The sequence below is a fragment of the Tachysurus vachellii genome, chromosome 15, assembly GCF_030014155.1.
Source record: "Tachysurus vachellii isolate PV-2020 chromosome 15, HZAU_Pvac_v1, whole genome shotgun sequence".
NCBI classification, from domain to species: Eukaryota; Metazoa; Chordata; class Actinopteri; order Siluriformes; family Bagridae; genus Tachysurus; species Tachysurus vachellii.
The window spans coordinates 19,125,798-19,140,872 of record NC_083474.1 but is presented as its reverse complement, the minus strand read 5'-3'; the positions used below and the strand labels follow the sequence as shown (position 1 = coordinate 19,140,872).

The 15,075-nt window shown below is 38.7% G+C and overlaps 1 protein-coding gene across 1 annotated transcript in view; it reads left to right on the top strand.

Moving 5' to 3' along the window:
• nbeab (neurobeachin b) overlaps window positions 1-15,075 on the top strand; it is a 408,640-nt gene that overhangs the window by 254,725 nt on the left and 138,840 nt on the right. Inside the window, exon 37 of the mRNA XM_060888097.1 lies at window positions 10,115-10,239. Coding sequence (XP_060744080.1) covers window positions 10,115-10,239 — 125 coding nt within the window. The remainder of the gene's footprint in view (window positions 1-10,114; window positions 10,240-15,075) is intronic.

Sequence of the window (15,075 nt, the reverse complement as noted above, 5' to 3'; positions counted from 1 at the left end):
TCTGTTAACACGGTGACTTTTTCCATGAGGAGATGATCATGTGCCTTTTGAATGCATTATAACATGATAAAAATGACCGTCATAAAATTGTCACAGCGGTTATTTTCCCACAGTAGCGTTTCCCAAAGTGTTTTATTTCTTACATACATCATTTTTATACAGCATACCATGTAATGTCTGGCATTTAAAGTCTAAATAAAGGGTGTTCTGGATCCTGTATCATGCTAACATATCGTCGCTGTCAGGCGGAAACCTCGTATCTCCAAAACCGTTATTTTTCAGGAAGTGAAAAAAACGCCGTACCTTATCTGCAGTGCACAGGGTTTAGTCCGCGTTGCAGTGGATTGTCTTGCGCTAAATTCCTGTCCTCAGACGAGCACCAGAACTAGCGGGGGTCAAGTTTTTTTTTCTTTGAGCCCAGTGTTTTGAAGACATTTACCTCAGAAGACGTGTTGATTCGTTGCGACTCTTCTTGAGGAGAAATATGGCGCGAAGCTCTCACACGGAGTGAGGAAGAGGTGGACAGTTGAAGTGTCCAATGGAGTTATGAGATTTGCGCTCAAGCTATTTTCAAGACTTTAGATTGGTTAATAACTTGTAAAAATAACAGACCCACGTGGGGACTGACCAATAGCATCGATATGTGAGAAAATATGAAATTGACCAAATTTGGACATACGAGGTTTCCGCCCGACAGCGACGATATGTAACATGCTAGTAAAAAAAAAAAAAAACTGAGCATCGGATATTGGCTCCAACAAATCGACATAAAAATGGGCTCGAGTTCATGCAAGCAAGCTCAAGCTGACGCCGTCATCTTCCTCTCGTCTCTCTAATGGTTTTATTTCACACTAATCCCAGTAGATTCCCTGATTTTGGTTGCGTCTCTCTTCATTTCGAGATGCCCTACTGTACATCTACTTCGATGTTAATGGATTGTGGAGGATGAACTCGCCTGGATCTGTTCTTTTGTTGTTCTTTTCATGGACGGATGAAAGTTCATCCGATTGTTCTTGAACCTACACTCAGGCTTCTCTTCCCTAAGGGCATGCTTAACCTTGCAGCCTTCGCTAACTATCTCTGGAAAGACTCCCATTCAGACTGTCATCAATTTCAGGGGCATCGTGGGTTCTTCTATCCGATCTGTAGCACCATCCCGGATGGAAAGATCGACGGTTTGGCGAAACGGCCAGGAAGGGACATCTGACCTGCGCTAGAACTCTGTCTTTCACCAAAGCGGGTGTGTCAGATTTCATCCTGTTCAATCGCTCTGACAAGTGCCACTTGAATCTTTCAGGACACTCACATGTAGTTACGTCTGATTTATAGCACGGATACGCCGAGATCCTCATGTCCTTACACGACATTAACGACCTGAGCAACGGAAAGGTCACATTCAGTCACATCCAGTCAAGGGATTAGAAGTGATAAGAGATCTTCTTTTTCTTTCTTCTCTTTCTGTGAGAAAGTGATGGCGATCACTTCCATCTCCTCTAATTTGACCAGACTGTGCATTACTTTATTCTTCTGATTAGATATTAAAAGCTAGCATGGATGAAAGATAAAGCTTTGTTTGAAAAGTAAACTTGAGCTCTGTCCACCAGCATATGGCCGCCAGTTGGCCTGCGATGATGTGACGGGACTCTTTATGAATTCTCCAATTCTGTTGAAAAGTGTCTCATGCAATTTGTGGGAGAACCGGAGCTTAAAGACCGGGCTGATGAGCGAGAGCAGATCTTTTTAAAACTACAACACGGCATGTGGGAATGCCAGTTCAGTTCTACAGCCAAGGGAGATTCTCCGAAGCTCCGGCTTGCCAAACCTTTTCCCTCAGTGATTTTTTTTTATTTCATTTTTCCAAAGAAAGAATGTAATAGTTTAGGATTTTTAAGCTGACCCCAGAAGAGTAGTGTCACATGTATTTTGAAAGGATGGATTAACATATTTCCTTTTTAAATCGCTTTGGTTAGACATTTGTAATTGTGTGGTTAAAACAATACGAACCAGATACCGTTCCTTTCAAATTCCTGTGTGCTCTACAAAGAAATATTTGTATTTAATTACGTATGAAAAATGAATCCAGTTCTTTCAGATGATTTATTATTTAAAAATGTGCTGAAAATCCTATGAACCGAGTATTTGTACTGCACTGTACACAGATTTCTAACATATTACACTGCTCACTTTATACTATATAATATCTGGCAAACTTGTCTAGAGTGCTTTTTGTGAAAGGGATCCTGAGTTGTGGTGTTTAAAGTTTCACACTGCTCTTACGTATACTTAAGCCGGGTTTAACGATTAATCCTGGCTCATAATCGAATGTTTTACACGATACATTCCGAAACGCTGTCTTAATTTTCTTCTTATTTCTTCTTATTTATCTTCTAAACCTTTTTTGCAGTTGTGCAGCCGTTCGCTGATATCCAACTTGCGCACATTTATCAGTCAGCTCAAAACAGAACAGAACAGAAGCCATTATTTCTCTCACCTCTACATTACAGTACAGTGAAATTATTTTTTCACATATCCCAACTTTGGAGGTTGGGGTCAGAGCACAGAGTCAGTTATGATCACAACCTCTGGAGCAGTGAGGGATAAGGGCCTTATTCAAGGACCCAACTGTGGCAGCTCGGCAGTGCTGGGGCTTGATCTTCCAATCTACATCGCGGGGTTAGGGGCCTTGCTCCAGCAGTGGCAGCTTGGTAGACATGGGATTTGAGCTCCTTAACCACTAGGCTAACACATCCCTTCATTTCAGCTGTGAGACTTTTCTCTCCCTGGGATTAAAAACAGGGTTTAGAAGACGACATCCCGGGTTCATTAACAGTTATAGTTTCTTCTAATTCTACACAATAAGAATTCTTCATTCTGATTGGTCAGAAGGTGTTGATTACTTTTCTATAATGTCACGTCTGCTTTTGATGCATGGTTTTGCTTCTAATTTCCATTAAAGTTCTTATTCAAATCCATTAAATCTATAACAGCAACTTCACAAACATGTTGAAAAAAAGTGTATAATTGTTGATAAGGATTATTCTGTAAGGATATATAATTTATCCTAAAATTATAATGTTTATTCATGGACAACATTCATGGAAGGAGGAGTCTCCAGTGGTAAACTGTATCGTTGCGTGTTTTCAGATAAAGAGTCTTTAGAAGAGAGGAGCTTTTTATCTTTCTCCAAGACAAGTGTTTTTTACTTCTAGTGAAAGATAAAAAACAGCCTGATGAATGATCAACTGTTTATAGAAAGACTTCATAGAAGGAAGTCTAACTAGCTTGTTTCACTGACATTCCGTGACAATAGTTGCAACTCTAAATGGATAAAGACTGGATTGTAACTTTGGATTAAATTGTATGCTTTATTCCTTAAAACAGGGGTGTCAAACTCAGGCCAAATTTGGCCCGCGGTGTAATTATATTTGGCCCACGAGATCATATCAAATGTGCATTACAGCTGGCTAGCCGCATGCTCCTCTAATACTACAAATCCCAGAATGTCTTGCCACTATATTGACGCGTAGTCACGAACAGCAAGCGTCCCTCGTTCTCTGTTGACAGTCGTTAACAACCATGTTACAGTCACATCGGGCAAGTTAACTTCACCCTCCACAAAAATGGCCATACGAAAGATGGACAACAGGAGCTTTCAAGACAGATTATCTGTTCACGAATATAAAGGACAGACCTGTTTGTTTTGTGTGCGGAGCTAACGTGTCTGTAACGAAAGAATATAACATAACAGACACTAGTCGAAAAGTTGGATTTTCATTGAATGAAATGATTATTTTTGGTTGTTTTGTTGTTGGTTTTGAAAAAGATCCACTTCAAAAAGGAACTTAAAATGATCCAGTGAGAGGCATCATTTATTTTATTTATTTATATAAGAAATGAACATCACTGATGTGTCTTTCATTTCAAATTTAATTTCTTATGTGTTTGTAATATCAAGCTCTGGTTGTTCCAAATACTGTGTTCAAGCAAAACTAAAGTTTGTTTCCATATGAAAAAGGTTGAACATTACATATCAGTTGCAGTTCATTTTTCAATAAATATTCAGTTTGGCCCGTGACTTTATCTCAGTTATATTCCGGCCCACTGTGAATTTGAGTTGGACACCTCTGCCTTAAAAACATGGTCCCTTTTGGCTTTTAGGGAATTTTTACAGTTTATTATACAATATAAATTAATAAAGATTGATGTTATATTTAAAAATGTAAAAGAATTGAAAATAATTCAATCATCTCTTTACTGTTGAGATGAATTACTAACCAAAGCCGCCGTCTTTAGTAAGCCGCTAGCTGGTGGGCCGTAGCACTGAGAAAAAGCAGCACCCTGTGCTCTTCACAGAGCAGCCCATTATTAGCACCACTTATGCTAATTACATCCCATTTGGGTCCCCAATGGAAGCATTGAAAGAGAATATAATGGCGTCTTATTGAATCCCACCATCATTCTTTTTTTTTTCTAATTTTTTTTAAGTGCTCTCATCTAAAGCATCTCTGTAAGGGTCTATTAGTTGTTGCTACAACATCTACGTCCTGAATGACCCCAGATGGTGGAGAAGAATGAATAATTATAGCATTGTTATTGAGATACCGATGTTGAATATGTGTTACATCATAAATATGAGGAAATAAAAAATCTTTCTGGACTGCTTTAATATATTGGCAATATATGATGATATATGATGTATACAATCATTTTAGTTTTAAGTGACGTTGGACACGGACGTGGTCTTCAGAGAATCAAGTGATATCTGGCCGTGTCTGCGTACCTCTCTAGTGTCAAGGACAAGGGAAAAAGATCATCTTTCTAGGGAACTGTCCTGTCGACGTCCAGTATATTACCAAAGCTTCTCTTTTTTTATTTCCAAACAAAACATTGCCATATTTTTTCAAACCAAATTCTGGCCAATTCTTTTATTTCCCACTTTGCTGCTTGAGAATGAATCATGGCTGTCGTTTTTTTTATGGCCGTGCACAAACAGAGGCCATCCCCACGGACAGCGGAGTGTTAAATCTTTCACTGCGAGCCTCCTCAATCTCACGTATTTAACCGGAGAAGCCCATTGTTGTGCACTTACACACTTTCCTTGATAATGACCGGCGAGCTGCTGAGACGATAGTTTTGGTTATCAGCGCTGGGGAAATTAGCTTTTAAAATGCAGTTGAAAAGTCCATTTATGTGATTGATGGGCGATCAGACTAATAAATCTGAGCTTCTTGCGAGGAGGGGCGGGTCCTGCGCCATTCTTTATGTCTGTCAGGAGACGCAGGATTGCTAAAGTGGAGCGAATCAGGAGCTCGTTCAAGCCATTTAGATGAAACGACTGTCAGCGTCTGTCCTCGTGCTATCCAAGCGCAGATCTTTCCTTAGAACTGTTTTTATTTGGTCTAGTTTCAATGCAATTAAAATGTTACTGTTGTTGGAATGAAGACATGATGAAGCATGACGTTAGATGTATTAGACAGGGTTTTATTTTAAAGGTGAACCAATTCATAGCATAGTTAGAAACGTCACAGTGCGGTTATAAGAAATATAAACGCTCTCAGAGCGTAGCTCGACCAATCAGATTACAAGAACTGAGTGTTTGTATGAATTACATGAACGACTTTGGATTTTACAGATTTGTAATGTTTTAAGACAATTTTTATTCACAATATTTTTCCATCCTTAGTAGTTTTAATTACTTTAAAGATTTCAGGATTTTTTTCTGTTTTTTTTCGTGTTTGTTTTGTTCTGTTAGCCGTTTACTAGCAACATATGTCTATTTATTTATATTTATACACATATGAGGTTTTTAAGTGTAATAGTATCACATTTCTTTACTTATTTACTAAGCTGTTCAAATTCTGCAGTCTACACCTTTACAAATATATTTAAAGCCTAAATCTTGGCCACATTATTGTTTTCCGTTGCTTTTGAACTCAACAGTATTTATGAAATGTTGGCCAAAAAAATAAATAAATAAAATCCATGTAAGTCCATGACTTGAGTTTTGACACAAACCTGTCATAAATCCTTCACTATCGCTTTATTAGACAGTTAAGACACAACCCAAGAGGTAGCTTTCAACTAAAATTTGACCCGATATTCAGAAGTGTTTATAGCGTCCTGATGTAATGAGGAACACACAAGGATCCCGTTTTACTGATTTCACAAGAATCGGGTTGTAAGATTTACAAACGTGTGGTGTGAGATGTTTTATCTCAGTGGTCAGGGGTTCAAGCCGCTCGCCAGCTTCCACCATCCATCTAACCATCTCCTCAGCTGTGTGTTCCTCTTATCTACACCCTCCTCAGGGAAACAGACCCCCTTCAGGGGGACAGATGTAGCCTCAGATCGAGACCACCCTGAGTGTCCAGACCATCGTTATTTCAATTCAGGTACATGAGAAATCCGTCTCGATTGCTGACCATGCGGCGTAATGTATCGCCGGATTCCCTTCCTGTCCTGAACAAACCGCTTCCAAAGTAAAAGCACATGCTTTGTGGGAAAAGATGGGTTACGCTGCCATCAAGCACCGTTCTGTTTATTGTCCTTTATAATTTGGCTTTGCTCGGCTTAGCGTCTAATTCCCTTTTTTCTTGGAGGAGGAAAAGGAAAGGCTGGAGGTTTTTTCTCTGAACTCTCCGCTCGCCACCGCGCACTGCTGTCAAACCGAATCACATTCATCATACACAGTCGGAGACTTGTGTTTTCAGCGATCTTCAAAGCCTGAACGGATTTCTCCCCACCCCTCGCTAGCTTCCTCTGGCAGATTTGGAGGTTATAATCGTAAACATTAAATCGCTCGGGTTCCTTTGCGGGTTCTGCATTTATTTTTCACCGCGTAATCTCGCATTTACAATATCGTTTAAGCAGATTTGGCCTCCTGACGTCTCCTTCGGAGGAGAGAAAGACCTCGCTGTTGAGTCGAGATTGACAGCAGACAAGCCCTCGGCGCTGTGTACTGCTTTTCATACCGTGGCACGTGATGAACCTTTGACACGCTAGCACACCCGCTACACGCTCCTGATTGATGCTAAACTGAGACCGATCTCGTGTTGCTGTCGGCTAAGTCTCTGCAATGGCCTGATTTTCTGACATTTGTAGACATATATACAAGCTTTTGTATTTCTGTTTCTTTTTTTTTTCGTCTGGGGGAGGGGTTAGGGATGGGATGTGATCCTGCTGTAACACTTTAATCTGTTTAGTCTGCCTCAGTGTTATGGCAGGGTGCAGAGAGCTCTATATAATCCCACGCATAGCTCGAGGAAGCACTTGGAATCGAGCCTCGTTTCGTAAACGGCTGCCTGGTGTTATGGAGAGAGTGTGCTGCCTGCTATTGTTATTGTACTCCCCCTCTTTTTTCTTTTGTGTTGTTTTTCACTTTCTTCTTGGTTCCTTTTTGGATGAAGGACTTCTTGCACTCGGTTCCAAAGGAAGGAAGCAGCTTGTTTGTTATCTTCATGAGACAAACAAAGAGATAAAGAAGCACCTTCTTTTCCATGATTATAATCACAGGATATGAATATGGAAATGAGAAAACTCAATTCCCCCCAACTTCCTGGCTTGTATTTGAATATTGGAACCTGATTGGCTACCATATTTTCTGATGCAACAACACTTGTTTGTTACACATCACTATTGACTCATATTTTATTATTATCAATATTTTGTAAAATATTCAGCTTTTTTTTGATGAAAAAAATTCTCAACTTTTTTTGTTACTAAAATCATAAATTAGATTTTTTTTTCTAAAAAGTTATGCCAATACCCTAGACCTATTTAATAGAGTTTTATTATACATACTATTTATTTATTTATTTATTTATTTATTTATTTATGTTTTGTTTGTTTGTTTTCTTTTATTATTATTATTATTATTATTATTATTATTATTATTATTATTATTATTATTATTATTATTGTTGTTGTTGTTGTTGTTGTTGTTGTTGTTGTTGTTTTTAAATGGCATTTAGACAATGCAGACTTTTCACTTCATTTTGTTTATTGCAGAAATTTGCATTGTATTGTACACTTCGATACACGTTCCCTGTAATGAAGACAAACCACATGCAGAATTTGCTGATTGTCTCTTACCGTATTGTCATCTGTTCCCCAATTAACACCATAATTACTCTCCTTTAACATCCCTCAAAACCCTCATTGCGGTAAATTACTTGCAGTGTTATTTCTCTCTCTCTTTCTCTCAATCTTTCTCTCTCTCTCTGAAATGCAGAAGCTTTTGAAACTTCTCTGTCCTGAGTGCTCTGGAAACAAGCTGCACTTAGTAACCCGATGCTAGTCCTGGCCCTTAATGGTTTGCATTAGCTGCGAGCAATAAAATTAGCCCAGGTCCCTGCTAATGTTGGAATAATCATTTACAAAGATGGTTACCACATGCCCAAGCTTGTTGTTTCCCTTTCTTTTTCTCCCTCTCTCTGTCTGTCTCGTTCTTTTTATACGGCTGCTAATTTACTGTTATCAATAATGAATAAAAATGCAATCTTCCATGGTTCGCTCGAGGGTCTCACGAATCATTCCGATGAATATTTCATCACATTATTTTAATCACGGCTACAGAGTATGAGAGGAGGGGGAGGAGGAGGAGGAGGTGGTGGTGGTGGTGGTGGTGGAAGATTGTTTTATTAGTGTGAGCTGTGGCTGCAGTGCACCCCCCCACCCACACCCACACACACACACACACACCTCCTCCTTCTTCTTCTTCCTCCCTTCCTGCCCTCCCTCCTACCATCATTAAACTCCATGCTGTCTGCATATGGAGTCTTACCTCTGATTTACAAGATTTGTTAAAAAGTACCGTAAAAAAGCAGGCGAGCCGCACCATTTAGACGTGTAATTTGATCCCGTGTTTGTTAATGGGACTGGCTGTTATTTATACGCGTGCTGCTGCGGCTGCTGCCTGGAAGCGCTTCATGCTGGGAGGCTTCATAGGGGCTTTAGGACAGATTACATCTAACTACACACAGCTTTGTGATTTGCTGGTGACCTTTGCGCATAAATTGAGATGGACGTACATGCGTCCTGTGGGTTCTCTCTACAGTGAATGAATGAAGGAATGAGTGGGTCGGGTTACAGACAATTGCAAAAACTTTTGCACCCTTAATGTTTGTGTAATTTGTGTTTTTTGCTGTTTTTTTTTTCCCCCTAAAATTTCTGTTCATAACACCAATCCACATCTTCATTCCACCAAATTCTCTCCATTCTCCATTGCACCCAATCTCTTGTATTTTATTCAATATTTAAATTTTTATTTAAATATTTATGTGCAATATTTTTCTTCTTAGTTCACTCTAATCTTTGCATTTAATTCAGCCTAAAGCATTTATACTAATTTAGCATTTATATATATATATATATATATATATATATATATATATATATATATATATATATATATATATATATATATATATATCTCGTCGCTGTCAGGCGGAATCCTCGTATCTCCAAAACCGTTATTTTTCAGGAAATTAAAAAAACGCCATACCTTATCTGCAGTGCACAGGTTTTAGTCTGCGCTGCAGTGGATTGTCTTGCGCTAAATTCCTGTCCTCAGACGAGCACCAGAACTAGCGGGGTTCAAGATTTTTTTTTCTTTGAGCCCAGTGTTTTGAAGACATTTACCTCAGAAGACGTGTTGATTCGTTGCGACTCTTCTTAAGGAGAAATATGCCGCGAAGCTCTCACACGGAGTGAGGAAGAGGTGGACAGTTGAAGTGTCCAATGGAGTTATGAGATTTGTGCTCAAGCTATTTTCAAGACTTTAGATTGGTTAATAACTTGAAAAAATATGAAATTGACAAGATTTGGACATACGAGATTTCCGCTCGACAGCGATGATATGCTGTATATATACATATATATATATATATATATATATATATATATATATATATATATATATATATTTAATTTTTAATTTTATATTTTTATCCTTTCAGGATATATTATGGCATGTTGCTTTAGAAGACTACTTTCTGATTTGCATATTCGTGAACTCTTGCTTTCTTTCTGTAAGCTGTTTATCAAAAAATTCTTGGTTTTCAATAAATGCCGTTGAAGTTTAGTTCATGTCACGTTTTTTTTTCCCTTTCCGTAGTCAGCTGCACGACTTTTGGCGTCTTGACTACTGGGAGGATGACCTCAGGAGGAGGCGGAGATTCGTCAGGAACCCTTTTGGCTCCACCCACTTGGACATCTCGTGCAAGTCGCTGGAAGACTATGGTAAGTAATTCTGCCAGCAGTCAATCAAAACCCAGTGGGAGATTGGCTCATTATCCTTAAAGGACTTTTTTTTAACAGAAAATGACCATTGTTTCATGTTGGCTACACACACACACACATACACACAGACATATACATATACACACATATACATACATACATGCACAGCTTTGACCGATACGCACTTGCATATTATGAATATTTGGTAAGCTGGGAAACAGTTGTACTTAATTTTATAGCTGGAATTTTACGAGGCTTGTTAGTCGAACATGGCGGTGGAATTTTATGGCAGATTTTGTTCGCCAGCTACACACGTAGTCATGAGGTGAACAACATTGTTTTCTTTTATTTTTTTCAGACTTGCCTTTTGACCTGTTTGTTCTGTTGCACAATATCCATTTGGAGCTGCGTCACGCAACACCGGCTTTTAAAACAAAATGGTTCAATAATATTAACTACTCCTGGCTCTTTTCCTCAGGGTCCTCAGGAGGAATACGAGAGAGGGTGTATTAAGGGAACAAGGGCAAATCTATAACGTGCCAAGTGCGATAGATCGGCTTGTCCTACAGTATTTGCCCGATGTGGATGAATGTTGTCACTGAAATCTGGTGTAAATGTTGCGCAGCAGACGCACAAGACATGGTTCACATTTATGTTTTGGATTGAATTATTCATCGACTCGTTTCCTTTATGCACTGATTGTAAATACATTGATCCAGTTTCTAGGAAAATGTCAGATGGCAGCTATATAAGAGTCTCACACACACACACGCACACACACATGCACAAACAGAGGATATGCCTACCAGCTGCTCTGTGATCTGCAGGTGGCCCCTGTTCATAACACAGCCACAGTAATTACCACTGAGATTTTCTCTTTTCGTCTTTCTTCCCTTCCATTTTTCCTACGAACATATTTTGAAAGTTGGCACGTCTTGAAAGAAAGCCGGCGACTGAAGTAGAAGCGGAGGCTAGTTACGATGTCAGATATGTCGTACTTGATTACAAATAATAGTCGACTTGTAGAAAAGTAGAATATTAGAAATGTGACAAGTGGAAGAAGCATTTTGAAATACAGCTTCGATACAGATTTGAAAGATTTGTGTCATTTCCTGTGCTATCGATAGACGTAGGAGAAAAAAAAAAAGAAGAGAATACATTACAGTCCTGAACAAAAACTGGAGGATTGTTCTGATGGACAAAAAACAAACAAACCAATAAAGACTATAAGGGTTAATTGAACTGTCTTAACCTTACACTAGCTTCTTCTAATTCTTAACACCTAGTATTCAGTAAATATTATGAATCATTCATAAATTAAATTAACACACCATTACACTAACCATACTCCGGTTTCCTCCCCCAGTCCAAAGACATGCATGGTAGGTTGATTGGCATCTCTGGAAAATTGTCTGTAGTGTGTGAGTGTGTGAGTGAATGAGAGTGTGTGTGTGCCCTGCGATGGGTTGGCACTCCGTCCAGGGTGTATCCTGCCTTGATGCCCGATGACGCCTGAGATAGGCACAGGCTCCCCATGACCCGAGGTAGTTCGGATAAGCGGTAGAAGATGAATGAATGAGGATTAAATTTAAAAGTTTAAATTTAATCGAATGGCATCTCTGGAAAATTGTCCCTAGTGTGTGATTGTGTGAGTGAATGAGTGTGTGTGTGTGCCCTGTGATGGGTTGGCACTCCGTCCAGGGTGTATCCTGCCTTGATGCCCGATGACGCCTGAGATAGGCACAGGCTCCCCGTGACCCGAGAAGTTCGGATAAGCGGTAGAAGATGAAATTTAATCGAATGGAACGGGAGCGCCAATTTGTTTTGTATTAATTACATTGTACTTTTTATCCATTTGTGGTTACATTTAAAGTTACACAGCAAACTCAGGCCTTTGGAATAAAATCTCTGTGAGTTTATTCCAATTAAATTTGAGTATAAATGCATGACCATGGAATAAACTCAAGCACAAAGTTAAATGAACTCTTTTCTGAGAGTTTCAGGACTTAAATCTAAACTCTTGTGGAATTCAATTTCTACTAACATATAAAGTTAAATTTCACTCCTAACTACAGTTTGTTTAACACTTTTATAGTCTTAAACAATCTAAAACACAGGCGAAAATAATTACAATTAGACACCGTCATTTAGAATGACAATTTATATATCTGACCAATTGAGGGTTAAGGGCCTTGTGCTCAGGGGCCCAGGAGAGGCAGCTTTTTGGACCTGGGATTCAAACTCATAACCTTCTGATTCATAACCACTAAGCTATTACATCCAAACAAAATCAGTAATCTCTGAAAATCCCTCACAACATAAACAATAGTTTAATGAAATAAAACAACACTTTTAACTTCCCCACAACAAAGACAACACCAGGTGGGAGTTAAATCAGGACACTCAACACCCAGTGCATTGAACACCAGAATACTACACCGCTTTAGAGTTCAGTAAACTCCAACTGTGGTCTAAGTTCTACCCAACTCCAGAATATTTAACTCCATACATTTGCTGTGTACGTTTAAATCAGCAGCTTTGTGTTATAAACAAATAGAGTGAAGCTTTATTTGAACTTCTTTCATTTTCACCTGGGTTGAGATTCTGTGAATGAGAACATCAAAGCATAGAGTATGACTATGATTCCCAACATCTTCATCCTCATAAATCCATTCAGTTGTACCTGACTGTAGAAAGGACATTATTCATAATAACACTCTCTGGTGTTTATAACAGGTTATAATCACACCCTCCAGTGTCACCCAAATGAGGATGTGGTTCACTTTTGTGTCTGTTTCCTCTCAAGGTTTCTTCCTCTTCCATCTAAGGGAGTTTTTCCTCACCACAGTCACCTCAGTCACCTCAAACTTGTTCATTTGTAGATAAATACAAACACATTTAAATCTAAGTCTAATATTAATCTTTTTGTTTATATTTCTTATGTTCTGTGAAGCTGCTTCGAGACGTTGTCCATTGTTAAAAGTGCTAAACAAATAAAATTTAATTGAGTTGAAAAGTTGTGCTGTGAAAAGGGGCGGAGTAACCCTCAAAGAGACCACGCCCATCCGGATAGTAATGCCAAACCGCAGCAGCTATGCCAGAGTGAATCTTAAAGGATTTTTCTGTGCCATACACAGCATGTAGGTGTCATGTCACGCTTTTAACACCACCCTTTAAAACAACTCGTCAGCTTTAACCCACGCTGACACACAGTATATATATTTCTCTCAGTATGCCTCAGATTTTCCTCAGCAGTACTATTAATAAGAAGTGGCTTATACATCATAAAGCATTGTACGTATACATCCATTCCACTCCTCATTAGGTTAGCCATGTGCTCGGGGACTGGGACGGATGTGATTGAGAACTTGCTGAAGTCAATGACAGGAGTAATGTACAGCCTTGTCAAGTGAAAGGGAAGGCCTTCAGCCCTGTATGATTGATGTGGAATCAAAGCATGAGGAGAAAGTCAGGAGAACCTCCTTTGCAAATTAGTTATATGTCTGTCATAGAAAATGTGGTGTTGTTTTATTTTTTTTGAAACGCAAATCAATTCATTTCAGTTCAATTTATTTGTATTGCACTTTTATCAATTCACATTGTCTCAAAGAAGCTTAACAGAAGTATAGAAACTGAATAAAATCTAAATTTTATTGTTCAAAATTTAAAATTAAGTTATCCCTTATGAATGAAAAAGCCTGAGGTGACGGTGGTGAGGAAAAACTCCCTGAGATGATATGAGGAAGAAACCTTAAGAGGAACCAGACTCAGAAGTGAACCTCATCCTCATTTGGGTGAACCTCATCCTCATCTGGACAGGAAATGATGTCAATGTAAATAATGTCCTTTCTACAACAGTTTGTAGTCGAGTGGAATTGTGTAACCAAGAGCTCCTGAGGATCTAATAGCGTCATTTCTGAGATCATTACAGAATTAACACTAATTCCTTCCTGCTAAAGTCTTCAAATGTTCACGGATGAAGACCCGAGAACAAAAGAAAACAGGATGCTGATGCATGGTAAAATCCCAGCTGTGCTTCGTGAAGGCATGAAACAAGTTAATGTTACATTTTAAGTGTCCATAAAAGTCATCTGTCTTACAGACCTTCCTGAGACCGGAAACTCCATCCATCGATGCTATGTACACGTCTTCTGACAGAAAACTCAACAATTTCGATATAAGCAATTTTTACTGTTTTATAAATTGGGGTACATCAACCATAATAGTTCTTTTATATTGCAGTTATTGCTATAGCAGCAATATATTCTGACCAATCAGAATCAAACATTCGATATCTACCAGTCCGTTTTTGTTTTTTTTTGTTGTTGTTGTTTTTTTTTTTTTAAACAAGACCAATTTTAACATAGTGGAGTAGTTAGCCAGACTAGTAATAAGTCCTTAAGGCCACACAGCTGTGCATGTGCCCTTGCGAAGCTAGGTGGTTAGGCGGAAATAACCACTGAGGGCAAACATAAATACAGCTTTCATTCTTTTTCAGTTTTCTGAAAGCAGAGACTGTGATGAATCACTCAGATCAAAAAAAAAAAAAAAAAAAATCACTGGCATTTCACTAAAGTCTGAAGGGGCTCCGATTTATCCAGAGTGGCATATTTTCAAACTACTTGTCAGGCTGTCAGATGTGTTCGCTTACAGAATTCCATCTACCCTCCCAAGTGAAACAACATGATAGGATATGAGAGTAGTTTTGTTTTTCCTTTTTTTTTTTTTTTTAAAATAAAAACGCCACTCCCATCGAAGAAATAGCGTCATTATATCTAATGCGGTGTGATTTATCATCACTTTGTGTTGGCTGTGTTTTTGGCACTCACAAAGCTT